The 27,819-nt window shown below is 30.6% G+C and overlaps 7 protein-coding genes across 7 annotated transcripts; 1 reads left to right on the top strand and 6 right to left on the bottom strand.

Annotated features, from left to right (window-relative positions):
• Positions 1 to 5,869: 5,869 nt before the first annotated feature.
• Positions 5,870 to 7,874, bottom strand: Tsp_05469 (putative trimeric intracellular cation channel type B). Its single transcript, XM_003371783.1, has 7 exons — positions 7,745 to 7,874; positions 7,031 to 7,187; positions 6,886 to 6,933; positions 6,749 to 6,847; positions 6,592 to 6,720; positions 6,057 to 6,269; positions 5,870 to 5,972 (listed from the first exon to the last, which is right to left on the bottom strand). The coding sequence occupies exons 1-7, from the start codon at positions 7,872 to 7,874 to the stop codon at positions 5,870 to 5,872; spliced, it is 879 nt and encodes a 292-aa protein (XP_003371831.1).
• Positions 7,875 to 9,613: 1,739 nt separating this feature from the next.
• Positions 9,614 to 11,277, bottom strand: Tsp_05470 (putative degenerate transposase). The gene is given in 9 exon segments (XM_003371782.1): positions 9,614 to 9,753; positions 9,864 to 9,927; positions 9,980 to 10,034; positions 10,083 to 10,168; positions 10,182 to 10,319; positions 10,348 to 10,400; positions 10,854 to 10,947; positions 11,005 to 11,059; positions 11,129 to 11,277. 9 exon segments carry the CDS (start codon positions 11,275 to 11,277, stop codon positions 9,614 to 9,616), a joined length of 834 nt encoding a protein of 277 aa, XP_003371830.1.
• Positions 11,278 to 11,319: 42 nt separating this feature from the next.
• On the bottom strand, positions 11,320 to 14,167 carry Tsp_05471 (hypothetical protein). Its single transcript, XM_003371781.1, has 11 exons — positions 14,126 to 14,167; positions 13,875 to 13,931; positions 13,578 to 13,659; positions 12,884 to 13,014; positions 12,696 to 12,747; positions 12,584 to 12,639; positions 12,447 to 12,518; positions 11,989 to 12,028; positions 11,640 to 11,778; positions 11,499 to 11,553; positions 11,320 to 11,448 (listed from the first exon to the last, which is right to left on the bottom strand). Exons 1-11 carry the CDS (start codon positions 14,165 to 14,167, stop codon positions 11,320 to 11,322), a joined length of 855 nt encoding a protein of 284 aa, XP_003371829.1.
• Positions 14,168 to 14,484: 317 nt separating this feature from the next.
• On the bottom strand, positions 14,485 to 15,605 carry Tsp_05472 (LysM and putative peptidoglycan-binding domain-containing protein 3). The gene is made up of 3 exons (XM_003371780.1): positions 15,432 to 15,605; positions 14,717 to 15,110; positions 14,485 to 14,567 (listed from the first exon to the last, which is right to left on the bottom strand). The coding sequence occupies exons 1-3, from the start codon at positions 15,603 to 15,605 to the stop codon at positions 14,485 to 14,487; spliced, it is 651 nt and encodes a 216-aa protein (XP_003371828.1).
• A 1,249-nt stretch (positions 15,606 to 16,854) lies between these two features.
• Tsp_05473 (histone-lysine N-methyltransferase, H3 lysine-36 specific) lies at positions 16,855 to 17,921 on the bottom strand. The gene is made up of 5 exons (XM_003371779.1): positions 17,830 to 17,921; positions 17,649 to 17,739; positions 17,408 to 17,484; positions 17,005 to 17,206; positions 16,855 to 16,956 (listed from the first exon to the last, which is right to left on the bottom strand). The coding sequence occupies exons 1-5, from the start codon at positions 17,919 to 17,921 to the stop codon at positions 16,855 to 16,857; spliced, it is 564 nt and encodes a 187-aa protein (XP_003371827.1).
• Positions 17,922 to 19,029: 1,108 nt separating this feature from the next.
• On the top strand, positions 19,030 to 24,231 carry Tsp_05474 (ankyrin repeat-containing domain protein). Its single transcript, XM_003371778.1, has 17 exons — positions 19,030 to 19,044; positions 19,985 to 20,071; positions 20,383 to 20,426; positions 20,735 to 20,906; positions 21,084 to 21,132; positions 21,266 to 21,314; positions 21,678 to 21,792; positions 22,080 to 22,190; positions 22,291 to 22,389; positions 22,856 to 22,912; positions 22,946 to 23,059; positions 23,181 to 23,270; positions 23,334 to 23,432; positions 23,504 to 23,602; positions 23,645 to 23,758; positions 23,875 to 24,069; positions 24,217 to 24,231. The coding sequence occupies exons 1-17, from the start codon at positions 19,030 to 19,032 to the stop codon at positions 24,229 to 24,231; spliced, it is 1,524 nt and encodes a 507-aa protein (XP_003371826.1).
• Positions 24,232 to 24,711: 480 nt separating this feature from the next.
• Positions 24,712 to 26,782, bottom strand: Tsp_05475 (hypothetical protein). The gene is given in 4 exon segments (XM_003371777.1): positions 24,712 to 24,819; positions 25,324 to 25,509; positions 25,529 to 25,912; positions 26,750 to 26,782. 4 exon segments carry the CDS (start codon positions 26,780 to 26,782, stop codon positions 24,712 to 24,714), a joined length of 711 nt encoding a protein of 236 aa, XP_003371825.1.
• Between the last annotated feature and the right edge of the window lie 1,037 nt (positions 26,783 to 27,819).

Genomic DNA, 27,819 nt, shown 5'->3' with positions numbered 1-27,819 from the left:
TTGTTTTTGAAAAATGACTAATAGAGTTGTCAAAGAAAGTCAGCTCAATTACTTCAAATATAATGGATTGAACAATACGGAAAAAATATGGAAATATTGAAAAATATGAATAATCATTTCCAAATCAAAATGTAAAATGCTTCATTTATTAAATTTCATTCACACTGGGTATGTATCAACAAAGTTACGGTTGCGTAAATACTCTATCAATCAGGATAGACAAACTGCCAACTTTGAAAGCAATTTATTCCACACTTATCGAATTGTGCTCAATCAGAATTTGCAGAACTCTCTAATCTATCGATATAAAACCATACCCCAAAAAAAGATTTCAAAATTGTGAAAAATCATTTTTCACCCAAAACGCGAAAACAGCAAAGTCTACAGCCCACGAAATTTCGAAATTTTCATAAAACCTATTTTTCTCCAAAAATAGTATGAAAATGTAGGAAAAAATTAGAAAACAACAATGAGCTTGATCCCAGGTTCCCTGTTTGCGTATTTCTCGAGATATTGTAAAAAAAACTGAAACGAAAATATAAATTTAATAGTGATGAAAGGAAAAGAAATAAAATATAAAAGTTGAACACGTCTTAGTAGAAAATGATTTTGTTAAAATTTATCAAGAAATCCACAATATTTTCAGCAAAAACAGGTTCTTGTTTAAATAACATTTGTTCCTGAATTTTGTTTGCATATTACAGCATCCAAAAAGTTTCAAATTTTTGTTAGCGCTATTTCCTTGACTGAATACGCTACAGAAATAAGAAATAGTCAAAATAATAATATGTAAAAGCAATTTTAATCTAACGTGGGTTTGCTTTTATCTGTAAATATCACAATCGCTAACGAGTTATTTCATCAAATTTTTTGAAAAAATCATCGATTACATGTTATTGAAAATTAATATACCCGTAGTTTACGTAATATTGTAGTTCGTAATCACCAATGCAATAAATGAATCTTTCGAATTTAGTGGAAACATGCTTTTAGTGTTTTTGAATTTATAAGTTAATATGTGAGCGATTTCGAAACAATTCTGTGCACGGAGATATTGTTTCATCTTCAGTTGTTAGTCTATTTATGTTCATTCCATTTCGAACTAATTATTATCAAAACGAGAATAAATCAAAACAGCCGCAGGTTCGGTATCAAAGAGAAGCTAATGTAATAATAAGAATCATGAACAGCATTGTAATCCATGAAGTGATTACTTTTCAAACAAAGCAAATATTTGCTAAGCATACGTTAAAACAATCAAGTGTTATTCCACGCCTAAGTAAAATAGCGTTAGAAATTCGTTTCATCTGATAATAATAAACAGATAAATTATTAAAAAGTTTGAATACTGAGTGATTAAATCAAAGTTTAGCTAGTTTTGAAACAACTTTCGACAATTAATCGAAATGGGCTGAAAATGACGGAAAATTGGTTTGCTGAAAACTAAAATGTATTGCACGAGGATGCGTATTTTGACAGAATATAGCAGTAGAATCGCAAGAATGGTTCATTAGCTGAATCTCACAAACTCCAGTTCCGTTTAAAGAAAGTTAACGATGGGCAACTTTCCTGTCTATTAAGATAGGCAACGTGCCAATTTTAAAGGCAATTTTTCCAGAAAAATCAGAATGTGTCCAATCAGACTTGCAGTAAATCTCTAATCAATCCATATATAACCATACCAAAAAAAAGATTTTAAAATTGTGAAAAATCATTTTTCACCCAAAACGCGAAAACAGCAACGTCTATAGCCCACGAAATTTCGAAATTTTCGTAAAACCTATTTTTCTCCAAAAATAGTATGAGAATGTAGGAAAAAATTAGAAAACAACAATGAGCTTGGTCCCAAGTTCCGCGACTGCGTATTTCTCGAGATATTGTAAAAAAACTGAAACGAAAATATAAATTTAATAGTGATGAAAGGAAAAGAAATAAAATATAAAAGTTGAAAACGTCTTAGTAGAAAATGATTTTGTTAAAATTTATCAAGAAATCAGGAATATTTTGAGCAAAAACAGGTTCTTTTTTAAATAACATTTGTTCCTGAATTTTGTTTTCATATTACAGCATCCAAAAAGTTTCAAATTTTTGTTAGCGCTATTTCCTTGACTGAATACGCTACAGAAATAAGAAATAGTCAAAATAATAATATGTAAAAAAATTTTCAATCTAACGTGGGGTTGCTTTTATCTGTAGATATCGCAATGGCTAACGAGTTATTTCATCAAATTTCTCGAAAAATCAACGATTTATGATGACTGCATGTATAGTTCATTTTCATAAGCGGGATTCACGGAGTGTTGTCATGCAAAAATACACTCATAGAATCATAAGTTTAATATCACTGAAAAGTTACTTGAATAATGAAAATGATGTATAGCATAGTAATGAGTGAAATGGCTGTTTATTAACAAATAAAATATATGGAAAGCATACGATAGTACAACCAGGTATTGATGAATGAGAAAGCGAAACAACGTTTTATATTGATATCAACGGTACATTACAAAGGGATGAATTAATATAGAGTTAGTATATCAGATGTTCTATGTCCATTTCCTACCGATTTGAAGCAACTTCCATCAAATTAAAATGTCTTGAAAATGATAGAAAATTCGATCGCTAAAATGTAAGAAATATTGTGCGAAGCATCAAATTTTGGATGATTCCTTCACTCAAATGCCAAAGCTGTTCCATTTGCTGAATCGCCCGCAGCCGGTTGCATTTGACGAAAGTTTCAGATTTGCGAATTCTCTGTGTATTCACAAGGGCAGTGTGCCAACTTTAGAAGCCACTTATTCCACGTATTGAGCTCGAAGTTATTTTCCATGCAGTGTCGCAAAACAATTTACTTTATCTATATGTATCTATTTTGGAAAGAAAATGCAAATATTGCCAAACAACTTTGTTCTGCACCCAAATAACATGCATTAGCAGAATAGCTTGACATGAATTGGGAATTTATTTAATTTCATAGCATTTGTAATGAATTTTCACCCTGGGGAACTGCATATTGTACTGATCATGCAAATCACCATCACATCATTGTTACTTAGCGAAAGTAAATTCAAGTAGCCACAAGTGGTATCACTCATGAGCTTAGACAATGAAAAAGATGGTAACCGTAAACGGACTCCATGAAATGTTTGCTTTTTATAAAAGTAAACACTTCCAACGCTTTTGTTTTCATTCGCAGCAAATAATGATTATTTAACAGCAATAATATCAAAAATTCAATTCAATTGATCGTAAAAAACGATAGATTTGTAAAAACCTAATAGATTCGTTATCAAAAATGTTTCATGTGCAGAAATTAGCAGTCATTGCTGCCGTTGAAAGAGAGTTACTGTTGGACAAATTTCCTATGTATTAATATAGGCAGTAGACAAATTTAGACCCCATTTATTCGAATACTATTCGGTAGTTTCTAATGGAACTTTGCATAACATTATTGGTAATCATTATGATTGTCCAGAATTAAAAAAAAATCAAAATTCTTAAAAAAGGGCTTTCGCTGATTTTCGCGAAAACAACCATATCTATACTCCATGATATTTTTCAATTTTCGACTAATCCAGAAAAAAGTGGGAAGCATACCCATGTATTAAGAGAAGCAGTATTCCAAATTCAGAGGCCATTTATTCCACAACAACTGCGTAAAGTGGATTGAAGCTCTAGAAAACACTTTATTTTATCAATATGAAACTAAAAAAATCGAAAAAAATTCAAATTTCGAAAACAAATTTTTTGCCGATTTTCGCAAAAACAACCAAGTCTATAGTCCATGAAATTTTGCAATTTTCGAGAAAAAATTTTTTCTCCAAAAATTAATGCAATTGATTTATATCGGTAGAGAATTATTTGCTAAATGTAATAAAATTGTACCGACAGCTCTGAATTGAATATTTGATGAGATATAACAAAAAAATAAATCATTAAATAAAATTTTAATGAAGTCGAAATAAAAAGGAATAAAAATTAAAAGTATAATAAATGTGAACAATGAATGATGTCATTAATTTTTACAACAAAACTATCAATGTTTTTTTCCAAAAAAATGAAGTGATTTTATTAAGAATTGTTCCTGATTTTCCTTAAAGCAACGGTACTTTCAAAAATAAAAACCTTTGTTCTCTGAGTTTTTTTGTCTTATTACAATTCAGAGATAAGAATTATCCAAAATTATCACATTAGAAAGCTATTTACGGATAATATGCTAGTATTTTCATTCCATATATTTCAAATGCTGAAACCGGCAAATTTATAAAATTTCTCAAAAAATCATCTGTTGCAGGTTATTGAAAATTTACATACCTATAAATGGTACACAATTCCTTGCAATATTTATAAAATTATTTTACAATATACCGTAGTTTCTGAGAGGCATGGAATAAGTTTCACCGTACAAACTGTTGGATGTCTCTAAGGATTCGAACAAATACCATGCATTAGCCCAATAGTTTGGCATGATTTGTGAATATTATTTTATTACATAGCATTTGCAATGAATTTTCACCTTGGGGGACTGCATATTGTACCGATTATGCAAATAGCTATTGCACCGTTGTTAATTAGCAAAAGTAAATTCAAATAGCCACACATTTGGTATCAATGAGAAGTTTAGTAAATGAAAAAGATGGTAATGAGCACCACATTCCATGAAATGTTTACTTTGCGGCAAAGTAAACACTTCCAACGCTTTCGTTTTGATTCGCAGCAATAAATGATTATTTAACAGTAATAATTTGAGAAATTCAATTTAATTTATCGGAAAAAAACGATAAATTAGTAGAATTGTAAAAGATTCGAAGCCAGAAATGTTTCATATGCAGAAATTGGAAGTCTCTCCTTCCGTTGGCAGAGAATTACAGATTGGCGAATTCCCCATGTATTAAGATAGTCAGTAGACAAATTTAGAGGCCATTTATTCCACAATTATTGTTTAGGTTGGGTTGAATACTTTCTTTTATAAATATTAAACTATAAGAATCAAAAAAATTCCAAATTTTGAAAACAAATTTTTCGCCGATTTTCGCAAAACAACCAAATCTATAGGCCATGAAATTTTGCAATCTTGGAATCCAAAAATGGACTTTATGGGCATCAATGAATCGAAAATGATTAGAGAAGTACAATAACGTATTCCGGCGGTTCCCGGTTGCGTTTTTCTCGAGATATGCCGAAAAAAGTGGGAAGCATAATCATGTATTAAGAGAGGCACTATTCTAACTTTAGAGGCCATTTATTCCAGAAGTAATGGGTAATTTACGTTGGAACTTTCCCTAATACTGTCGTTAAGCAGTGTGAATGATTATCATTCAAAAAAAACGGCAAATTGGGAAAGAAGAATTTTCGCCGATTTTCACAAAAATAGCTGGTCTGTAGCCCATGAAATTTCGCAATTTTCGAGAAAAGCGTTGGAATCCATCTTTGGATAAGCTTACTTTTAGAGCATTGTTATAAATTATTCGAATTCTTTTAAAAGAGTATATTTGAATGTTGTAAAATAACTTTAACCGTTTTAATTTTTATTTGCTCATAAAATATTTAAATACTGCATAAGATGATGAAATTCAAACACCTATTATTCTAAATTCGAAGCTGTTGTACAAACTTTTACATTCTGTATTTGTTTGAAAATGAAGGAAAATCACGTTTTTGGTCGCTAAATTTTGGATACAGCATTCATATCTCTGGTAGAGATTAAAATTACGAATTATAGATTAAAAATACGAAAAACAACAAATCCCAGGGTAGCAAAAGTTAACCATATGAAAATAATCTACAGGTGGAACGTGCGACGATAGGAAAATTATTACATCAGTCTACTTGGCTACGAAATATGTTTCGCTAATGGTTTTCTCTCATCTCACTGCTCCTTTTTTGCTTCTCTATTCAGCGTTGCATTTTGCTGTTGTTCGGATGTCGACTGCATACCAGCCCTACGTTCTCGACTAGTTGTCACAGCACGGCTAAAATTATGGTGAATAAATAGCGAGAAAAAGAGAGAAACATGTAAATTCAAATAAAAAGAATAAACTTGAATGAACGCTCACTTCAGTGCATCCCATATTCCGCCCATGAATATAGCACAGAAGAGATTTTCGAATGGCAAAAATGGATCGTGAATGCCCAACACGAAGGAGCTCAGTTTGAAATGGATAAAAAAGCTCACAACCACAGTATATACTGCTTCGTGGGGAAGAGGAATCATATTCATTTTCTCCAGAATAAAAATGACACTCGCTACAATGCAACTTTTCGTAGCGCTGAAAGGAAGAAAAAGCAAACAATTCCTCGATCGTTTTGAAATAAAATTTCTCAAGTAAAAAATGAAACAGTTCTATTTACAAATATTTCGTAATGAGTACGATGAAATTAGTTCGAATAAAAAACAATATTGAAATTTAAATCGTATCAATTGATAAATTATAAGAATCAATTTTTGACAATTAATTGTCGATTACAAGTTTCCGTTAAACATCAAATGCATTCAATCATTTTAAAAAAATATAATAAAGAAATCCATCAATTTCATAAATTATTATTCAATTATTTCATCATATATTTTAAAAATAAGAAATTTCTTACAGGCTCGGTCGAAGAAATTCGTTCGTCAAAGGAGACCAACTGCCACGCACAAGCTGTTCAAATGTTCGAATTATTCCACTACCTGCGCCTGAAAGAAGTTTATTTAAACCAAATGGATAACAATAATTTCTAAAATATTTAAAAATAAATAAAGTACCCTTTGCAACGCCAATTATTGCCATAATTAAATAAGAATTCGGATAGAGTTGCATTGCATGCCCAACAGCGGAATACACTTTGTTTGTCCGATGAATTTCTTTCAAAATTAACAGTATCAATTTAATGGGAAAAAACTTCACAGTTTTGTATGCAATATCAAATGGTGAATAGAAGACAATGTACCTATAAAAATAACACTTTCAAACATAGTTTGAAAAGCGAAGTATACATATATATATATATATATATATATATATATATATAGAGTTAGTTTGCAAACCAAACTGCTGTTGCTAACAGTACGTCGCTATGTCGCATAAAAACTGTTACTATTGGTTCCCCGAGTAAAAAATTTGATAAAATGAATCCAGCAAAGCACATCATCATACTGGAAAACCAGCATGATAATGGATGCTTTCTTGAAAAGACCACTGCACCTAAAATTGAACCCAAGTAACAAAAAATAGTTTAAAAGAAAAAATTTAGAACATTAAAATAACAACACTCGAAAAATATAGCAAAACTGAGATCTATATTATTGAATAACACATGAATCTTATATCCTCAACAGCTGTTCTAAGCAAAGTCGCTGTTTCAGTTGCCAACGGGCTGAATATTTCAAACATAATGCCACGCAAAAGCTAGTTCAGTGCTAAACTCTTCTCATGCTATAGCTATGCACATAATTAACAAAACATTCCGGAATCTTACAAATATAATGTTTCTCTTCAATTTTCAACAACTCAACACGCATAGCATCAAATTAGAAATAATGTCTACATTTGAAAAACTGAAAAATTAATTGCACTACATAAAAAACTAATTAGATAAACATTAAAATTAAATAAAATTTAAAGAAACTTATAATGCGTTGTTGAAAAAATAATGTCAGCTGCACAGTTACATAAATAAAAAATAAACTCAAATTTAAAAAGCATTAATATAAAATAAAAGTAAATTTAACAATGAAAAATTAGTTTGTTCTCAAAAATACCTGATCCGAGATCTTCACGAACTGACATTGTCATCATGATGTAATGAGCTATATCAAAATATGGATACAGCTTAAGACTAACAAGTGTTTTTGATAATTCTGGAAGTAAATTCGCATTGATCTCCAGCATCGTAAACTAATTCGTTTATTGCCACCTGAACTACCCTAAATATACAGTAATATGATTTTCAAGTTATTATTCAAGTAAATAAGCATGCATGAATTTATTAACTGGAATATTGATATAAAAAATTTATAAAAGCACATTTTATACTAATATAGTATTATATTTTATTAGGAGATATCAAAGAGATAAAATTTGTTTACTAATTGATTATTTTTTTTGAATAACAACGTTTTTGAATGATAATATTTAATAACTTATCTAAAACAATCATCAAAAAATTTTTATTGTTTTTATAAATCAAATTTCTAAATTACATTACATAAATAAATATTCCTTATTATTATTCATTTTTCAGATATGTCCCATTTTTAAACAAACGAAGAATTAATCAATCGATTGGCAGTTTTAACTTTCAGAAACAACCATTTATTCATATTTGAAAAATTGTTTTACAATGTGCACTTTCGATTTACTTACTTTGGCACATATTAACATACCTTACTAATCAAATTTTTTGCATTTTTATTCACTTTAACGCAAACTTCGAAAACTAAATAGGAGTGTAAAAAACAAAATTAGCATTAACACCTGCGTATATGTATATGATGCAAAACAGTAAGATAGTTTCTTTTGAAGAGATCTATTAAAATTTGTATTTCAGTTTGCTTGTTGCGCACCAGCATTGTTTATGTTTATTCGTTTTCAGCTTTGATCATTTTTGTTCTTAATACTGCAGGAAGCAAGAATTTTGGTTATGGCTTTTTGCATCTCACTGTTTGCTTGCATTCTATGTAATTTTCCGTCAACATTGCTGTAAAACAGACTTTGAAGATGTTCTTTGTAATCAAATTACACAAATCATATGATGCAAATTGCATAAAAACAGCATTCATTGAAACTTTCCAAACAACGCAGCGTCTGACTCAGCAAAGCACTGCATCAATAAAAGATCACACTGCGAACTCTTGAGCAACATAAGCGAGCGGCAAACCATACTGTACTATTAAATGACAAAAACTATTACTTCAGAAAATACTACTGTCTTAAATATCTACCGTATGATAAAATGCTAACGTAAAAAGTGAAATATCAAAACTTCACATTGACTATGTTGTAAAACTACGTAAATCTGGATAAAAAACCATAGTAATAAAAACAAAACTTTTTCTCTGGGCATACAGACGGCTAAAACTCTGCATCGACAGCATCGTCCTCTTTGAGAAAGTCTGCAACGATAAAGCACATATTGAATCATAAACAAGTAAACATCTAATAAGAATAAAAGAAAAGTTGTTCAATGTAATTACTATCCACAATCATTTTCAATAAACAATTATCTTCAAACTATAATAACAATAATAATATGATAATTAAACATATATATTAAAAATTATTTTAATATCTAGTGAGAATCAATCAATTTGCACAAATAAATCAATACCTGCATTCACATGGGCTGCTGCTTGTTCTGAAACAGCAAAATCAGTGTTCTGCATGTTCCTCAAACCAAGCATCACAGACTCATTGTGGAAGTTAATTTGCAAAATTCCACTTTCAAAGCAAATTCCATTCAACTTGAAAAAAAAGAGCATTAATAATAAACAAATAATCATATTAAAATATATAACGAAATAAAAATATACCTCCATGCATGCTACCTTCGAAGATTCCATCGATTGGTATGCAATTAAAGCAGATCTACATATAGGAATAAATAAAATAAACAGCAAAAAGTTATACATTCAGTACTTTCCATTTTCCTCGAGGGAAACATATGTTAACTTTCCAAAAGGCGAAAATGTAGTGACAAGCCATTTAAAGGGCATTGCAACCGGCAATTCCACATCCAACATTGCTGGATCAGCCAAACAGTTGAAATTAGCTAAATAATAAAAAAAATCGAAACTGAGTTATAAAGTATAAAGTATATAAATGTGCGTGTGTGTGTGTGTGAGTGAGTGCATGCGCATGTGTAAAATTCTTTCTCCCTACTATGTGGTGAACAAACAAAAACAGAAGTGATCAACTTCATATCTTCTAAGTATTTGCCATTCATCTGCAAAAAATAATCAGCTGTAATCGGTATCACAATTAAATTAAATCGCTACCTCGCTACAAGCTCGAGATACGCATGCGGGATTCACAAATTCCACAAAACCACCCCTGAAAAAACAAATACATATTTTTCAATTATTTAGTTATAATTCCAACTGTTTACAACACTCACGAATAGTTCCTCTCAAAAGTGTACTGAACAATGTCACCAAAAACTTTGAACGCAGGGATAATAATGTTGGCTGGAAGAAATACCTTTGTACGTACGGAAATCGTTTTTCCACTTGCAATTCGAAAATTCGAATCTCTCTGCCCATGTTCTCCACTTGTACTAGCATTTTCCTGAAGCAGTGATATCTGCAAAGCCAAATTCTGCAATAAATGGCCATTCATCTGAAATAAAAATAATTTAACAAAATACTTCAATTCCAATATTAATCAGTAATACCGTGTTCAAGGCAATATAAGCCTGTTCTGAAGTTTTGTATTCAATCAAACAGTCGCTAAAAACAATTAAAAACATTACTTCATTAAATAATCCACATTTACATTGCCATCATACTATCGCATATCTGTCAAAAAGAGGTTGACAATGTCGTCAAAATGACGAAACCCTTCGTATAACATTTCTATTGTCAGTTTGTAAGCTCGGACATAAGCCACAACAACATCCTTCGGTTTTGTAAAAGCAGCCTTCGGATTTGGCTCAGCAAAGGCGACAGAATCCAACTCAGCAACAGGAGGAGGAGCAGCAGCAGCAGCAGCAGCAGTAGAATCAGCATCAACAGCATCATCAATAGCATCATCAGCAGCAGGTTTCGACTCTGAATACAAGAAATCAAAATAAGACCGAACAGTTTTTAAAAAAATTAAAATAACTTTAAATAATATTCTACCACTTTTCACAATAATAATCAACTGCTTTACCTGTCAAATCATCTTTCAAAGTTTCCACCTTCTCCTTTATATCAGGAAACATTGAAATGGTTACTGAATCTTTTCCAATAATGACGCCATTCATCTAAACAATGAGAAATACTTTCAGTAAAAAATAATATAAAATAAAATGCATAATTACCACATCAACTGCCATCTGAGCAGCTTCTTCTCTTTCAAAAACCAGTATAGCAGTCCTCAAAAAATAAAAATTCAAAGAATCTGTTTATACCAAAATTATAAAAGACAAATTTAAAAACAATTACGTTCGATTGCGGCTGATACAAGTATTACGAATTCGGCCGAGATGAGCAAATGCTGCATTCAGAATAGCGCTGGTCAAGTCTCTTCCCTTGACTTGAATAACGCATTGACCATTGCCTGCATTTTCTGTCATTTCCTCCACTAAAAGCATAATTCTTCATAAGAACAACAATGATAATAATTCAACATCGCATTAAGAAATACAATTTATCTTTTTAGGCTTATATTCTGGATCAAATGGTGGTGCAAGAGCAGCGAATCGGTACAAGCCAGTATCAAAAGAGACCTTAATACTTTTGCCTCGAACCAATTTGTCGTTCAACTTCGAAAATTACAATTAACCAAGTTCGAAAAGAGGAAAATTAGACTTACCTTTGCCTGTGCCAAGACTGCGCTTTCTCTATTATCAAATTCACAATAAACTGATCTAAATAACAATTGAAAAAACATTTAACAGGAAATAATAATAATTTATCCAATAATATATTTATTAGAATCCATATGTGTATATACAAGCCATTCAAAGTTTTCGACATTTTCACGATAGTTCCCATTTTCGACAACATCTTGTACAAAGTTCCAAGTGACAAATCAATACCCTCAACTAATACAACATTTTCATTCGTTTTAACAGTCTTTGTCGGCGACAATTCTAAAAAAAATTTACATGTTATTTATTTAAATTAAATTACAAAAATTACACATTATTTTTAGGAAATTTTTCAAAATACAGATTCACAAATCTTGAAATAAATCAACTATATGCCAGAAATAAAAATTAAACCATTACTTCATGATGTGAATTATTTAAATGCACAAAGTCATTTACAATAACAAAATCAAAGAATATCACATTACATACCTTGCGCTTTCTCAGATCGTTCCTCGGGAGAAATGTACTCCTAAATGGGAATCACAAGTAGCTTTCAGTAACTCTATATAACACCATCATTTAAATAAACCTAACTTAGCTGAATTCAAAATTTACAAGTAAATCTCACTTATCCTACCAGTTTGCATATTTACCATTACTGAAAAAAATGCAATAGTAAAACAGTCATAGCAATGGAATCTGTTTTAATTCCTGAGAATTAAATCAAAACTGTACAGTAACTATAATAAATTGAAACATTCAAACATCAAAAAATTACATCAAAATGCACTTATTCAGCTTCAGAAATTAAATATCTTCCCTTATGTTTCAATTATAATTACAGAGAAATCAATAACTGCCATCGGCGCATCTTTCATAATATTACACTGCTTTATTTTACATTCAGTACTGTATAAGAAATGTTTGTCGAAAACAATAAAACAAACCTCCAGTCGTCGCTGAACTGCTAAAGGTTTCTTAAAACATTCTTTTATCTTATCACCACTAATCTTCACATCCTAAGACATGAAAAAATAAAGAAATGACAGGCATCTGATGTTTAAAAAATAATTGAAAAACGTACACCACTTCGAACTTTCACTTTTAATTCCTCTTTAGTTTTTTCCTCTTCCATTTCGACTACAAATGTATCATTGAAATTTTTCAAATAAATCTTCGTGGGATAAAATTCTTACTTTCTTTTTTGGATTTTTCCTTAGCTTTTGCTAAACGCAGCATCTCCTGTTCCTAAAATTTTAAATTTTCAAAATTACAGCAAAAAAGCAGAAAAAATGTTTAATTTATTATCAGTTTTTGTTCAAGAGCTCTATAAAATGTGCATTTATTATATACATATATATAACTGCAAAAAAGATAAACTTACATGTTCGACGATAGTTTTGTATACTTCTCTCAAAGAATTTTCATACTTGGTTGGATTTTTTACTGGTCCAGATTTAAACACAAGGTCCTCCTTTGAAAGAAGCTTCAGCTTTTTAAGAATCTTGGACATCGCTATAAGCACATTAATAAAACCATTATAATGTTAGAAACAAACAGATGTGATAATGTCATCGGATTAAAATTTATGCAATGCTTTTTATAAAAGTTAAAAATTATACCGAATGAAATACAATACGATACAACAGCTTCCACAAGAAGCTAAAATATCAGTGAAAAATAAACACAATAATAGCAAATAATGCCATTACATTTAAGTTCAACCAAAAAATTATAAATAAAATGAACAAACCGGCAATATTTTTACAATGATCACGTAATAATGAAAATTTAATGAAAATTTTCACATATCATTTTAATAAATCAGAACCAACAAGTTAAAAATAAGAGCACGGGCAAAAAATGACATTAATAATGAATTACAGTAATCGACAGTAAAGAAAAAAGTAAGTAATAATATGCATTATAGAAAATAAACGTGAAAATAATTTACTTGAACTTTATAATAAATAAATAATAACACTGAATTTATTTTGTCAGAATTTCGTTAAAAAGTTTTAAAACTACAATATTTTATATTGTTTTATAAATACACGATTACAAATAAACAATCTAACCTAAACATGATTCAACAAAGTCAATATAAACAATAAACAACAATAAAAGACGGTTTGTGGCGAGGAAAACGGCCTCCGAAAGCTACAATATTTTATTATTATATTTCCACCGAAGCCTGTTTGGAATAAAACAGAGCAAAAATAATGGACGTTACAAATGTAAATAAAAAAGAAACAAAAGAGCTTTCATTTTTTGAACCATGAAACATACATTATAAAGTAAACAATATTTAATACGAATTTATTTAATATGTTATATTTTATGCATTTTTAGTCAACTGGACAAAAATTAAATACCACAAAAATAACTCTTCTTTTTGCAGTTGCCTCACCGTATTTGATGACGACTGCATGCTAAAAATTTTATCACATAATGTTCATTATTATGCACTATCTACATGAAATGTTTTGCAATGAAGCCATAATAAAACCGGAAAACAGAAAACAGTTTAAATGAAAAAATTCTTCACAACTTTTTAAACATATGCAATAAATGATAAAAGATATGAATTTCTGGTTAATCTTAGACTAACTTATCATTAATCTACTTTAGCATGCATTGGTGTAGAATAATTGTTATTAATACTCATTTCATATTAACATTATATAAGATTTAAATAAATGCATTTCAGTAAATTAGAAATGAAATAAATTTCAAAAGGGAAGAACATTAAATTAAAATTTCATGTATTTTAAAAATATTTTCTAATTTCGGGATGCTTTTTTCCATATTCAATGTATACATAGTAAAGTCAGCAGAGTAAGACGTATTCCCAAAATTACAATTCAGTTTCGTTATTAATAATTATGAAGCTTTTATTAATAACTTCTACTGATAAACAAACGTCTTAATTTCATTATAAAAATAACAGAAAGCAGATAAAAAATTGCACGTAAATGTTTATTTTTACTTAATACTGAAAATACGCCAACGACGAGTTCTTGCGTTGGTAGCATCAGTGGTGTTACAAATAATAACAGCCAATTTTCCTACAGTGTTCAACGTTTCTTCGATAAATCATCACTACTGTGAGCATAGCTAAAAAACCTGTAACACAACCATGACAACGGGAGAAGAACAAACATAAAAAAAAGTATAATTAAAATCGAAAAATGACAAATATTTTGTCTCAGCCAACTGATTTGGCTAAGCTGGCGTGTATTTGTTTGAAAATTGTGCATATCATTTTCATTCAAATGCTGATTCGCTTCTTCGGAATTCTGCTGACTGTGTTTTTCTTTGACACGCTGAACATTCTGATCCACCTCACTCAGCAGATCAATGATGTCACTCTTTGCATGAGCATGATTATCCCGCAACTTCTGCTTTTCACCGTGCACTGAAAACGAATCCACCGACGATACGTGGGCTGCTGAAATAACAGGCGAATCTATTTTACCAGAAGCTGAGTCGCTGCTAACTTTATAAGAATCAGTTAGAAAACTAAACCGGTGGACTGGGATACGAATCATTTTCAAAGCGTAAATATCTTGATCTGACAACAAGTTGTTAACTCGTTTCAACTCATTTACCTAAATAAACAGTTTTCGCTTAATTTCTCACATCTGCCTGCGTTAAAAAATCAAGTGAACCAGAAATACGTGTCGATAAAAACAGCCTTAAACACTGATGGAAATTATGCTTCAAAGCCTGGTTAAAAAGTAAGTACTCAATTCTGACCGCGAAATTTACAGCAATATACAGGCATAAAATACGAAAAAAAAGTGACACTACGATTGTAAAGTACGCTTATTTAAAACGAACGTGAATAAAAACACTGCTCAGCAGCAATCTAGAGCTCACTCTTCGACAAAATAATACCAACATTAAAAACAACAAAAATTGAAACTAACCGATATATTATGTTTCAAGGCAATCTTTTGAATTGTATCACCTGCACACATGTGATACACTACAAACTGATTGCATTCATGATTTTTCTCACGACGTTCTTTAGAATTTGACCGGAGATGCTTACTGTTTACACGGGATCTCAGTTCTACGGAATCTTTGTCAATTTCAGTCATATTTATAGAACAAAAGTCTATTTTTTCAAATTACAAATTGTACGTCCTTCACAACTTACATTGGTGCATTATACCGAAGATACTGATACATGACAAAACTTTTTAGGAATACTGTACAGTGTACAAAATCAAGTACTATTCATCTACTGTTGACGTACTGAATACAATAAATATGTTCAAAAAGCGACCATTAAAAGAATAATTATTTTTAAAACAACATTATTATGAAAGGCATTATTCAGTAAATAAAAAATATTTTAGCAAGTTTTTTTTTGAAGTGAAACGAAGGTCAGTAATTAAATTGTTGAACAGTATGCTCAAATTTAAAAATTGTGTAAACTTCAAAATAATGCACTTTCCGTAAAACGGATACCTTGTATTGATCAAATTGAAATATTGAAATTCAAATGCAATTAATGCTCAGATTTCGCTAAATGAAAAGAACATATGCTAACCATTCATAAATTTACAATTAATAAAATTTCAAAATATACCAGTCACAAAAAAATAATATTTAGTTTTATCAAAGTCTGTTGCATGTGTGTATATATATACATACATGAAATTAATTCTCGACTTACGGCCATTTGAATTAACGACGGCTGTCCTTGACGGAAATTTATTATTATTGCAATGTAAATATTTCATTGTGCAACTGCCTTGTCATAAATGTGCTATTTAATCAAATTAATGAAGTGTACGAAAAGCTGCTTCGTAAAATTTAATGACAAAAATCGAGCAGATTTCTCGTAAAGCGCATTGAAAGACAGATAAATGATGAGCAAATTAAAAAGTATTAGACAATAAAATTTACAGAAAAATGACAAACAAATGCAAATAAGGAAGTATTTCAAATAATTAAGCAAACAGCCTAGATGATTCAAAAACCTGTTGATATATTAATTTATTTATTTATATCAAAAGCAATTTTTTAAAAATAGCAGCCTGCTTCACTTCAAATACTTCCTCTTCCAGTATAAGCAAATTAAATAATGAAATATAAATGCAGAATGTCGAATAAAAAATACAAAAATAAAGTTAAAAAAACTGCTGCTCTCTCAATAAACAAATTAAGTTTTGGAAATTTTTCTGTTCTTTGATAGTGGACGGCCCAAAAATTTTCGACATTTCGACGAATTACAAAGGCATGGAATTTCATCAAAGCTTAAATAGAAAAGAAAAGAGAGAATAATAAATAATAACCAAGAAACAAATTCCTGTTATTTTGTTTTCAATAATATGAAAAAGCTTACGGCTTGCCAGCGTAACCATAATCGAGCGTGAGCTCTTCGCCTTTTGAAATGTCTCGGTTCGCAACAATCGCCAATCGATGCTTTCCTTCTACCATCCACTGGAGAATAAAAGTAATAGAAACAAAACAAATATTGATTATTAATACTTTTTCTGCTCGGCAATTAGGATCACAGCTATGATTAATAAATCTGGCAGCATTTCCAAAAGAAGTGGCGTCAATTACGAGGCCACTAGTTAACTGCATTGGGTACTGATGTGTATTTGCCCAACGCATTTGTTGCTTATTTCGCCTGCAATTTTCTTTTGAAGTGATCACCTCACCAACAAATTCCACTATAAACTCATCCCTATAAAATAAATATTTTCATTTAATCAAGATGTTGGAGCAAAATTTTAAAAACGACGAACATTAGTCCAAAAAAAACTTGTGAAACTAATTTTTTGCATAATAAAAATTGTTTGAAGCAATGGTATTAAAATTCGCTGAAAAGTAATTTTTGGCATTAAAAAATCATATAAAAAATTATTACAGAAAGAAAGAAAAATACTTTAGAATATCTTGCCGAGCTTTAAGGCCAATACCTTTAGATCCAGCTAGAAATTTTTCAACTTTTTTCCATAAGCCCTGAAACAAAATCAACGGAACACATATAAGCTGAACAAACGAATAACATACTTTTCGAATGCGCTGGTTTTCACAAGCTTTACCGCATTTGCACAGTTTAGAACTAATAAGAAAAAAGCTCAGTTACGACGATAATTATTATAATAAACGTTTCACCATTCTACGAAAATGCTGCGGCATGAGCAACTTTCTGTTATACAACTACCAGTTTCTTCTAAACATCTGCATGGGTCAAATCCATTATCGATTCGTTCTCTAAAATATTAGAATAAAATTTCTCAAAAGCTTTAGGCTGATTTTTCACACTTGCAATCAACATAAATATTTCTTCTGATCAATTTAAACGAAGGAAATACTAAAGAATTTATATTGTTCACTTTCTTGTTCCCGTCTTCCTTTTTATCATTTGACGGACCATCTTTCTTCTGTTCATTCATTTCCACTTCAGCGGTTACCGTAATAAATTAAATCACCTTTAAACGCATGTCTTCTTTGGTGGCTTATTTAGTTGTTCACTCTACAAATATTGTTAAACAGATGCCATATTCATGGTGAAATGAATACTAAAATAAATTTTCTTACTGTATATATATTTATATTCAGGTATTAGACTTCAGTTTATTATGTATAATAAATGAATATTACAAAAAGACTAATTGACCTGCATACTGCTGCATTTCACAAGAATTTTACTCAGGGCCAGATATTTAGCTATAATCCTATTGTAATATGTACTTCAATGAATGAGGTGGCTTGATAAAATGTTGCCTTTGTTAACTTTACCGCTTATTTTTGTGACCTTGTAACCTATTGGTATATATTTATTGGGTTTAATTCTTACAATTTTCGACATCAGTAATCCAATTTAATAATTTTTCGAAAATGCTTTTTGTTTTAAAAACTAACGTAACTTATTCGTTGATATAATTTCATAACATGAAATAAAAACAGCTTTTTCAATGTACTCATGAAGAATCTAATGTAGACTTAATGTTTTATCTAAGACAGGACAATATTTATTTAAATATATGGTATACCGAAAGAAGTTCACGTGATTTGTTCGAAACAGCATACTTTAACAAATTATTGCACTGGTTAGAGCAAATTGTTACTCTGTTCGATATTCATTATTACAGTAATAAAATTTGGTTAAAACGGAATTAGAAATTTGTTAATACATTTCGTGTAATGCGCTTTCTCAATTTCAAACTTTTGTGTGAAAAATTAGCAACAGAGCAATGTCGTCTGTTTTTTAACAGTTCAACATTTTAATAGATAAATCAATCATGGTCCATCTGATGTTACAAATGACCTTATAAGAAATAACTTATTTCCACTTTCCCAATATGACCTTTTCTCTTATAGTGAATATTGTGGAGTAGAAGTTTCAGAAAGCAAATTCATATTCCAAGGCTAACATAAATTGAAGCGCATGAGAACTAAAATTCGTATTTTTTAATAATGGATCACTAATTTCTACTGGATTAATTTTAGTATTGAAATAAGCAACAAGGCAGTGAATTTGCAAGTTTGTGTGAGACCAAAATGTCAACACTTACTGTAAGTTATGATTTTCACGTTTAAAAACCATTTCTTCTGTGCTAATGCAAAATATTGGCTGCTTTGTAGTCAAGAAATGACTTGCAGTAAATTCAAAAAATGTTGCTATCAGTTATCTTAAATATAGCAACTATTATTTAAAATTTGCAATAAACAAATCATAATGATAATAGATCAGAAGGAATGATTGCTGTTCAGTTGCTATCTCGGTTTTTATTTGCGAACAAAACTGTTAGCATTGCTGTAATTTGTAATTATGCTTTTCAAGAAAAAGCAAACTTAAATTGAAATGCATAGTTAGAAAGCTATTGTAATATGGCTTTTTTGATTTACAGATAATTTCATTATGTTGTTGTTTGTCTCGAAAGAGTATTCCAAATTTTTAGCCTTTTTATACATGATTAAGTGTGACTGCTAAAATTTTTTTTGTTTCTTCCATCACCGATAAAATTAATTGCTTATAATGACAAATTTTCAAATCAATATTTCATTCTTATCAATGTCATGCACAATGCGAGAAGATTAATGCCAACTTTTTGAGTACCTTTTTGCAATTTCAACAGAATTTGAATTCGTATCGAGATACTTTGCATTTCTAATATAAATTCATTTTATTTTTTACCATAGTTTAATTTCTTGAAGCGAAATTATTAGTTCAGTTGAAAAGTAAAATTGGAAATGGAACATTTAATTAATTCACTGATGCAAGTACATCATTAAGAGGGGTAATCGTTTTAACGCTGTTGGTAATTTAGTGAAACTGTATTTTTTAATTGTATGTAATACTTAAAATTTAGTGACGTTTTCAAATTTAACAATGCTATAAAAATAAAACTACAAATACGGAAATGCGTCGTAAAAAGTGAAAAAAATTTTAATGTTATTTTCTTCAATTGTAATCAAAAGTCAGGCAATCTTATTTTATAATTATTAATTGAAGATAGACATTTTTGCTTTACTTCTTGAGCACTTCTTTTACAGTTGTATGAGCTGTAATTTGTTGTTGACAGCTGCTTCAGTTTCCAGTGTTGTTGCCATGGAGATATTTGCCGGTTAAAGCAATTCTGATTATTTATCGTTCACTGGAGTGCTTGTAGTAAAACTTGCATTCTTGCAACTTGAAAACAAAGCAAATCGGTGAATCTGGATTGGAATTTCGTCTAAAATAGTGAGAAAGATTTTTTTTTAATAACTTATTTTACTTTTTGTCGAACTTTGTAAATTTTTGATTATTGTTTGTTTGATCTGATTTTGAAATTTTTTCTACAAATTTTGCTTGCTAAGATTAAAAAAATCTTATATTATTAGCTGAATTTTATTTATTTGGAATTTATTCAGTTGACATGTGCACAGCTTGATGCGCAACGTGCATTACCATTCAAGTGATTAATACCCTTCAATCAAGTCATTTTAAGCAAAAAAGTACTATTTTGAATTGATTTTAATAATTTATTCTGAAAGAGTTAACGTTTTTCAGTTTTCCATGCTTTATTGGTGCTTTTCTGTCAATACTTTGATGCAAATTAGATTTTCATGTTGTCATAAATATTATCCATTATACAATAAATATTGCATTTCAAGAATATGATGCAAAACAAAATCAACTTACTTGACAGGAAATCGTCATAAAATAAAATTCAATTTTCCATTCCATTCATGTAATTGCTTATAGCGCAATGGCTTGATTCAGGACAGTGCCATATACGGGTGGTAATCAAAACTGGTCGTTACTAATGCCGCTTTCGATAAATCGTGTGTCACTTTCTTCAAGCAAAACACAAAGCAACCGGCTTCTCTGTGCTGCATCATCACAATTATTATACCGTTCACCAGCAAATGAGAGGCATTCTAAAATTTGTAGCGTAAATTTTTAACGAGGTCATTTCTTTTACAAATATGACAGATTTACAATTTGTTTGCTTGGAATGTTTGTTAACCGAAAGGAGTGACTTCAATTTTACTCAAACTTTGGACTGGAGAATGTTCAAATCAGTTTAAAATGAGTTGTATTTTAAAAATATTTTTTCAAATCACCTTAGAAATTCACAACCAATGACGATACAGACATACAACTAATTGCACGTGTACGTTTATAATTGCAATTATTACTGTATACAGTTTCTGAAATTCACGTTTCCATACAAATGAAATTTTAAATTTCAAAAGTCTATGTAAACTTCTCAGAATTTTTAATTTTATAAATAAAAAATTTAATTTATAGCAGAAAATAACACAGCGTTAACTATTGTCTCATACAAGCTCTGGTTCATGTTATTTGTTGTATTATGAAAGCAATATGTCATATGACAAAATAAAATCAGAACGACAATTTAGTAAATGCTTCGTTTTACATATTTTACAATGTCATTGAGTTATCAACGATTATATTACTGGTAGTTTATCATGTTTTTTTTGCATTTTTTAAATTGAAAATTTGAAAATTCAATTCGTTTGATGTTCCAATGATATCGATTATAATTAATACGTTGATCATTTGATAAGTATTCTTCATCGGCAGTTGATCATGAATATATATTATGAGAAATTGTGCATAAGAAAAATAGTAAATTATACATGAACGCAGGCAAAAGAAAAGCATTCATGTGGAAGAGTGAAAGTTTGTTTATTTGCAGAAGATTCCGAGTACGACGAAAAGGTTCCCATTTTCACTGGCTTCTTAAATCACTGCTCTTAAGCATTCTTTGTTCAACTTTTGATGTTTGCATTTTTATCTTGACTGTCGGCATAGTTTGACTGCCAGTCACAGCCAGGACAACAACAACGTCATCACAATTTGTAGTCAGATGTTTACTTGACAAACAGCGCTTGCACTATGTTGAACAGTTTTGCTTTTAGATTGCTTAGAGCCGGTCGGTTTAAGCGCATATAAACTTTGAACAGTGGAAATTTCCAAATTGTCCCTCCACTCAACTTCTGCATTACATGTCTGTCCGTGTAAGCACGTGACGAAAGCTTTATTTTTCTTTTGGAATTTTTTTTTTGAATTTTCCTAAAAATTCTCTTTTACTAAACAGAAAGAAACCCACGACGACAATCTGCTGCACAATTCATCCTCTTCCGGCGATGTGGATACTTTACAGCACGTATTAAATTCTGGCAGAGTTCGAATCGACTGTTGTGATTCTGTAAAGCGCATTTGCAATTGTTCTGTTCCATTTATTTTCTTTATTATTTTTGTTTTAAATTAAAATTTAAATGCAATTTTTTTAATTTTATTTTGATTAGGAAGGAACGACTGCTTTGATGCTTGCCTCAGCGCAGGGTCATTTTTGTTGTGTTCGAATTTTGGTCGAAGCAGGGGCTGATGTGAATATACGTCGCAAAGTAATCCACTTCTTTTCCATTTTTCAATCAAAATAAACATATTTTTCTACAATATGATCCATATCAAAACTTTGGATTAATCTAATTAGCATAAACAAACATTGAAATTATTGTTCATTTTTTATTTAATATAATGCATCCATTTTCTGCTAATTACATATATAAAATAAATTGTTGACATAAAAACCTTACATTAATTATTTTCAATTTTTAAATATGCATGAACAGTATACAATATACGTAAGTAACAAAATGAAGAGACAGTATTTTTAATTTTTATGTCTTGATCATCATTATGTAAAAATTTTTCATAAATATGTAATGAAAAAATTTTAATTTCAACTAAATCAATAAAATGCAAAAATAAAAATAGTTTATTTAGCTTCTTGTTTTCTTATGGAAATTGTAATATTCAATAAAAGAATATAGTTTTTTGTTAATTTTGTATAAAGTAATACAATGATAGATTTTATTCAATGCTACTTCATATCGATTAACTGAAATTGTGCCGTTAAAATCTCCCGTAACTAGACTTTATTTGTTGTACTTTATATAGCCACAAAAATGCGGCAGCATGCATTCAAGGTCAGCTAACACAGGGGGTCTTCTTCTTCTTAATCTTTTCTCCATTGGCATGATGCAACAGTTTTATTTTGTTTTCGCACGTTCAGTAATTGTTATTCGAACAATTTATTTAAAAAATTCAACATTTAAACAGAATTTAATGTTTTTATGCAAAGTAAACTATTTTATGACAGAATTTTTCATGATTTAAAATTTAAATGTTTCAGAGTGGAACAACAGCATTGTTTTTTGCTGCTGAAGAGGGGCATTTAGAGATTGCTCGCTTTTTGTTAGAATCTGGATTTGATGTAGTTACCGTACGTATTTATATTTAAATTGTTTATTAAAAGTTTTTTAATTTAAATATGTATTTTGATCAGAATGGTGGTATGGCTTTGTTCATCGCTGCTCAAGGGAATTATATGACTATTGTAAAAACATTCTTAGAAGTTGGTTGTGATCCGAACTATTCGATGTCGGTGAGGAATTTAAATGAATGCAGTTAATAAATAAAATTTAGTTCAAACTGAAATCGCTTTTTTTTCTTAAGGATGGCGCGCATTCACTTTTTGTGGCCGCTCAAAATGGCCATCTTGAAGTAGTTAAAATTCTTCTTCAAAACGGCGCTGATGTGAGCAAAGCAAGAAACGTATAAGTGATTTTTTTCGTCTTTTACTAAAGTGATATGAAGTTATCCTGTTTACAGGATGGTGCTACACCACTTTGGATTTCATGCCAAATGGGGCATGCATCAATTGTAAGGGAACTCCTTTTATGGGGTGCTAATGTGGATGAAGCCCGAAAGGTAAAAACTCTGTAAAAATGTTCGACAGCCATGCTATCTTTGGAAGAAAGCTTTGCAACATCTTCACATAACTATAAAATAATTATTTAAAATAAACTGTTAACTTTGCTTTCCAGGATGGAGCAACACCGCTTTTCAAAGCCTCGCACAAAGGTCACACAGCGGTGGTGGAAGAACTGCTAGAATTTGACCCTTGTTTAGGATTGTTGGCAAACGGTGAAACTGCTTTACATGCTGCTTGTCTGTTTGGACATCAGGAAATCGCAAAAATGCTTATTCGAGCTGGAGCTGATGTACAGCTTCCGAATCAAGTAAGAAACTAATGATAAAATAATGCTTTCAAAACTATTCTACAGCTTGGTAGCAGTTGAAATATCGTTATTTGAGTAATTTTTTGCATTCTGTTTATGTTAAACTTATCTAATGTTTATAGATTTTAAAATTATTGCAAAATTAAGTTAGAAAATGCGTAAAATAGCTTTTTGTTTTTGTTTTTCTGTGCAATGCAAGCACGTGCATGTATGTGTGTGTGTGTGCGTGTGCGCGCGCATGTGCGTGTTTGCTTAGCAATGGCGATTCCTCTTTTCAGCATGTCTCGTATGCACACAGATTTCACCTTGTTGCTTAGATGAATATGTCACACGCTTCATAAACTGAATTCCCAAAAATTTCCGCAGCTGTTTGATGTAATTGACCAATTTTCAAAATCATACCCTAGCCGGGACCTGGCACTTTAATTTAGCCGTGTTTACTCCACCGTATTAATTTTGGAATAGTGGCTGGATTTTTGAAAGCGAACTCAAGTGCACCAAGGCTAGGTGAAAATTTGTGGAAAACAATTTTCAGAAAGACCATCGTAAATTGCATTTCATGGTGCTTTGGCGTTTGCCAACGCGCACGTGTGCTTTTGATTTATGCTTCCGCTGGTCAAAATTACAAACTTTCAATATTTATTATTCGTTCAGTTGTGCTTTTGAACAAGCACGACGTTTACGATGACAAACGTTGACGCATTTCTGTTGCTGAATTGAAAACTTTTTCACACGAGCTGTGTAGAACATCTAAAATACGTCATTAAAGCAAAACAAAGCATTCAATAAATAAAAAAAAACATTTTACTCGATTAAACGCTAAATGCAAATTTTCTAAGCATAGAAAAATTCACATATTTATCATTGCGTTGTTTCTTTTTTTCACTTTTAGCTTACTCATCCCGCCTCACTGCAGCAGAAAGGGTCTTTTCTTTATTATATATAATTTTAGGCTGGCGAAACTCCACTTCAACTAGCCGAACAGCTTGGATACGATTCAATAATCAACTTGCTCAGCAAATTCATCCAACCAGCAAAAACTGTGTCAAAAGAGACAATTTTATAAATTTGATTTGTTTCATTTTTACTTTCCGGGCTGTTTTTTATTATTTTAAAAACCAAGAATTATAAAATTAATGCATAAATGAAATGCTATCACGGTGCAGCAATGCTGTGGTTAATTTTGTCCAGATATCATAAAATATTGTGAGTATAATTGAAAAAAAAGACACTCAGCACATAATTGATCATTACTGATACTGAACGAATTAAATGAAACAAAAACGCATCATTTGCATGGTCAGAAGAGGCGGTTGCATGTGAACGTGTCTGCGTGCTGCATGCCATACATCCAAATTTCTGTGAGTTTAGACTTTTTGAACTCGCCTCGGGTGCATCGACACCAAATTCGAGCTTTGGTGTAACGGCGATTGAAGGTACCTTGCAAATCAGAACTTACTTCAAGATCTTTAAATAGACGAACTACTGGACGTCTAAAATCCCTGCAAGATGGCAGACGTTCTTTTGACTGGCACAAAATCAACATTGTACCGGAGTTGATTTGTATCACATTTTCGCTGTTGTCAGTTTCATTATCAAAAGCACAGGGTGAATCTGTAGATGGACATGCGCACAGTTGTTCAGATGCAATTGTGAACGAGGCCTCATCACGAAGTTCTTGTATAGATGAATTTGTCTCTTTTTGCAAACTACCTCCCGCGCCGGAATTATTTTCATCCACAGCTTCCATATTACCATTTTCTATTATTAGCTTGTGGTATTCAACAATGCGGCATGCTTCAGTTCGACTGCATGTTTTTAGCGCTAAACAAGGCAGTGAAATCTAAAAATATTTTAGTGTTAAAGTAACAAAAATCATAAAAGTTCTAAATAAGTGTGCACAGGAAATATTTGTTTAATATTCAATAGCTAAAAACTTTGAGTAAACTGCCAAAGGTGCAGCAAGCAATTCTGCTTTAGTTTTAGAATGTCATTTTTAAAAATATGTATTTCCATCATATGTCCATACTTTGATTATAACTGCAAGATTTTAAGATCATTCTTATTCAATGAAATTAAATTGCAATATGAGTCCGTATTCTTTGTAATACTTTAAAAGATAACGTCGCCAACAAATAAATGGCAAATATTTTTCACTTGTGATATTTAGTCTGTAAAGCATGTCTGCTGTAAATTACTTACGCTTAAATATCAAAAAAGCAACCGTTAATAGTCATAACGTCATAATTAAAAGCTAAAATTTAAAATACCTTGAACACCTTTTTAAAAATTTCACAAATTGGAGGAGTAGTATCGTGTAGAAAAATATATATTCGTCTTCAATGTTGGCTAAGTAAATTTGCAAGTATGAATGATGCAAGCATTGCCACAAAGCATGTGTAAACTTAAAAAATGTAAGCTACTAAGCATTACTAATCTAGTACGCTTTTGTTTTAAGAATCATCATTTATAAATTTTTTCAGATGTTATAAATGCAATATTTTTCCTAAATATTTACTGTAGAAAATAAAATTTAAATATTAAAAACACAAAAAATCCATTTAGCAAATTCTGTGTTAATTTCCCATTGAAGAGAAATAGTATAAATGAAGAATAAAGCTTACGTCATAAATGCATTTATAATTAATTAGAACTGATAAATGCCTGGGATAAACAATACCTGCAGAATGAGAATCAAGAATATGCTTTTCATAGCTTTTCAGTTTTGTTAATAAAGCAGCCAAAAATTTCCAAGACCACACGAAATAGAAAGCAATGAGATGTGCTAGAGAGCTTGCTGAAAGCTTGGCTGGCTGTGATTTGTGACTTTTGCCAAACTGCTTTTCGACCGCTAATCACTAAAAGACGTCTGCGTCACAGAATATACTTGGTTTTCGGCTTTCAAAGGCTCGGCTGGAACTCAAGCAATGAAATGGCAACTGCCGCTGCTATCTATCACCAGTCTATCCGCCCACGCTTGCTTGCTATTGGCTAGCTGAATGTGGAATATGACCAAATTGTCAGTACAGTCTGACCGTGCGTTGCTGACCTAAGGCCAGCTGCAATTATCTTTACTATTTGAGTGCTTTGTTCCCACGCTACCGGCCGGGGCCGCGACCCTCTCTATCAGTGTAGTAGGTTTTATTCTCAAAGTTGACTGCTATAATGTTTTACATATTTTCTATATCATGCTTTTTTCACAAAAGAATTCTGTCCTTCTTAAAGGTCCACAGGAATTAAAATTTTGCTAATAGTTAATTAATAATAGTGAGGGCGCAATAAGGTAATACATAAAAAGCTATTCTAGAGATATACATTTGCAATGATTATATTCATTATTATATATTTATAATGTGATGAGCTTATGTCGAACATAAAACTAGCACATTCTAAAGGTTTGCCTTTATCACTTTATCTTTAAGCATGCAACTAATAACAAAAACAGTAACACTAATAGTATGAATTAATTTGCATAATCAAGTGATGCATATTTATATATTAAAAAATTCTATTATATGAATAAAGTATTTAATTAATAAGGATATGATATTGCATTGCATTAAATAAAACCGAAAATTTCAATTATAAAACTATTTATAGAATTAACTAACACAAATTTTGCATGCAGTTTTAAATTGTGATATGTATTTGAAATACTTTAATTATACTTTATTCGTAAAGCATATTTTGCGTTTCTTCTGTTGACACAATCGTATATATAGAAAGAATAAAAATAACTGCATTAATGCT

Source organism: Trichinella spiralis (assembly GCF_000181795.1).
Source record: "Trichinella spiralis strain ISS 195 chromosome Unknown Scfld9, whole genome shotgun sequence".
Taxonomy (NCBI): Eukaryota; Metazoa; Nematoda; class Enoplea; order Trichinellida; family Trichinellidae; genus Trichinella; species Trichinella spiralis.
This window is presented reverse-complemented; position numbering and strand designations above follow the sequence as displayed.

Excerpts from the sequence above, each read along its gene's own strand:
- Tsp_05471 (XM_003371781.1), bottom strand. The coding sequence starts at position 14,167 with ATGAGTATTAATAACAATTATTCTACACCAATGCATGCTAAA. Across the intron at positions 12,029-12,446 it reads CAGTTCAGCGACGACTGGAG|GAGTACATTTCTCCCGAGGA; the intron begins GTTTGTTTTATT and ends ATTCCCATTTAG. Across the intron at positions 11,554-11,639 it reads TCGAAAACTTTGAATGGCTT|ATCAGTTTATTGTGAATTTG; the intron begins GTATATACACAT and ends ATTGTTATTTAG.
- Tsp_05470 (XM_003371782.1), bottom strand. The coding sequence starts at position 11,277 with ATGCTTTTAGTGGAGGAAATGACAGAAAATGCAGGCAATGGTCAATGC. Across the intron at positions 11,060-11,128 it reads TGTATCAGCCGCAATCGAAC|GACTGCTATACTGGTTTTTG; the intron begins GTAATTGTTTTT and ends TTATTTTTTGAG. Across the intron at positions 10,401-10,853 it reads TTTGAAAGATGATTTGACAG|AACAGGCTTATATTGCCTTG; the intron begins GTAAAGCAGTTG and ends ACAAAACTTCAG.
- Tsp_05472 (XM_003371780.1), bottom strand. The coding sequence starts at position 15,605 with ATGACTGAAATTGACAAAGATTCCGTAGAACTGAGATCCCGTGTAAAC. Across the intron at positions 15,111-15,431 it reads CCTTGAAACATAATATATCG|GTAAATGAGTTGAAACGAGT; the intron begins GTTAGTTTCAAT and ends CTGTTTATTTAG. Across the intron at positions 14,568-14,716 it reads ACGCCAGCTTAGCCAAATCA|GAAAATTGGCTGTTATTATT; the intron begins GTTGGCTGAGAC and ends TGAACACTGTAG.
- Tsp_05473 (XM_003371779.1), bottom strand. The coding sequence starts at position 17,921 with ATGAATGAACAGAAGAAAGATGGTCCGTCAAATGATAAAAAGGAAGAC. Across the intron at positions 17,740-17,829 it reads AATTCTTTAGTATTTCCTTC|AGAACGAATCGATAATGGAT; the intron begins GTTTAAATTGAT and ends CTAATATTTTAG. Across the intron at positions 17,207-17,407 it reads GCTCGGCAAGATATTCTAAA|GGATGAGTTTATAGTGGAAT; the intron begins GTATTTTTCTTT and ends TTTATTTTATAG.
- Tsp_05474 (XM_003371778.1), top strand. Across the intron at positions 22,390-22,855 it reads ATGTGAATATACGTCGCAAA|ATTTTATTCAATGCTACTTC; the intron begins GTAATCCACTTC and ends ATACAATGATAG. Across the intron at positions 23,759-23,874 it reads ATGTGGATGAAGCCCGAAAG|GATGGAGCAACACCGCTTTT; the intron begins GTAAAAACTCTG and ends TTTGCTTTCCAG.
- Tsp_05469 (XM_003371783.1), bottom strand. The coding sequence starts at position 7,874 with ATGCTGGAGATCAATGCGAATTTACTTCCAGAATTATCAAAAACACTT. Across the intron at positions 6,934-7,030 it reads CTGTTAGCAACAGCAGTTTG|GTACATTGTCTTCTATTCAC; the intron begins GTTTGCAAACTA and ends TTATTTTTATAG. Across the intron at positions 5,973-6,056 it reads GGAATATGGGATGCACTGAA|CCGTGCTGTGACAACTAGTC; the intron begins GTGAGCGTTCAT and ends CCATAATTTTAG.
- Tsp_05475 (XM_003371777.1), bottom strand. The coding sequence starts at position 26,782 with ATGAAAAGCATATTCTTGATTCTCATTCTGCAG. Across the intron at positions 25,913-26,749 it reads TCTTGATTCTCATTCTGCAG|ATTTCACTGCCTTGTTTAGC; the intron begins GTATTGTTTATC and ends AAATATTTTTAG. Across the intron at positions 24,820-25,323 it reads ATTTAATTCGTTCAGTATCA|ATGTTCTACACAGCTCGTGT; the intron begins GTAATGATCAAT and ends GACGTATTTTAG.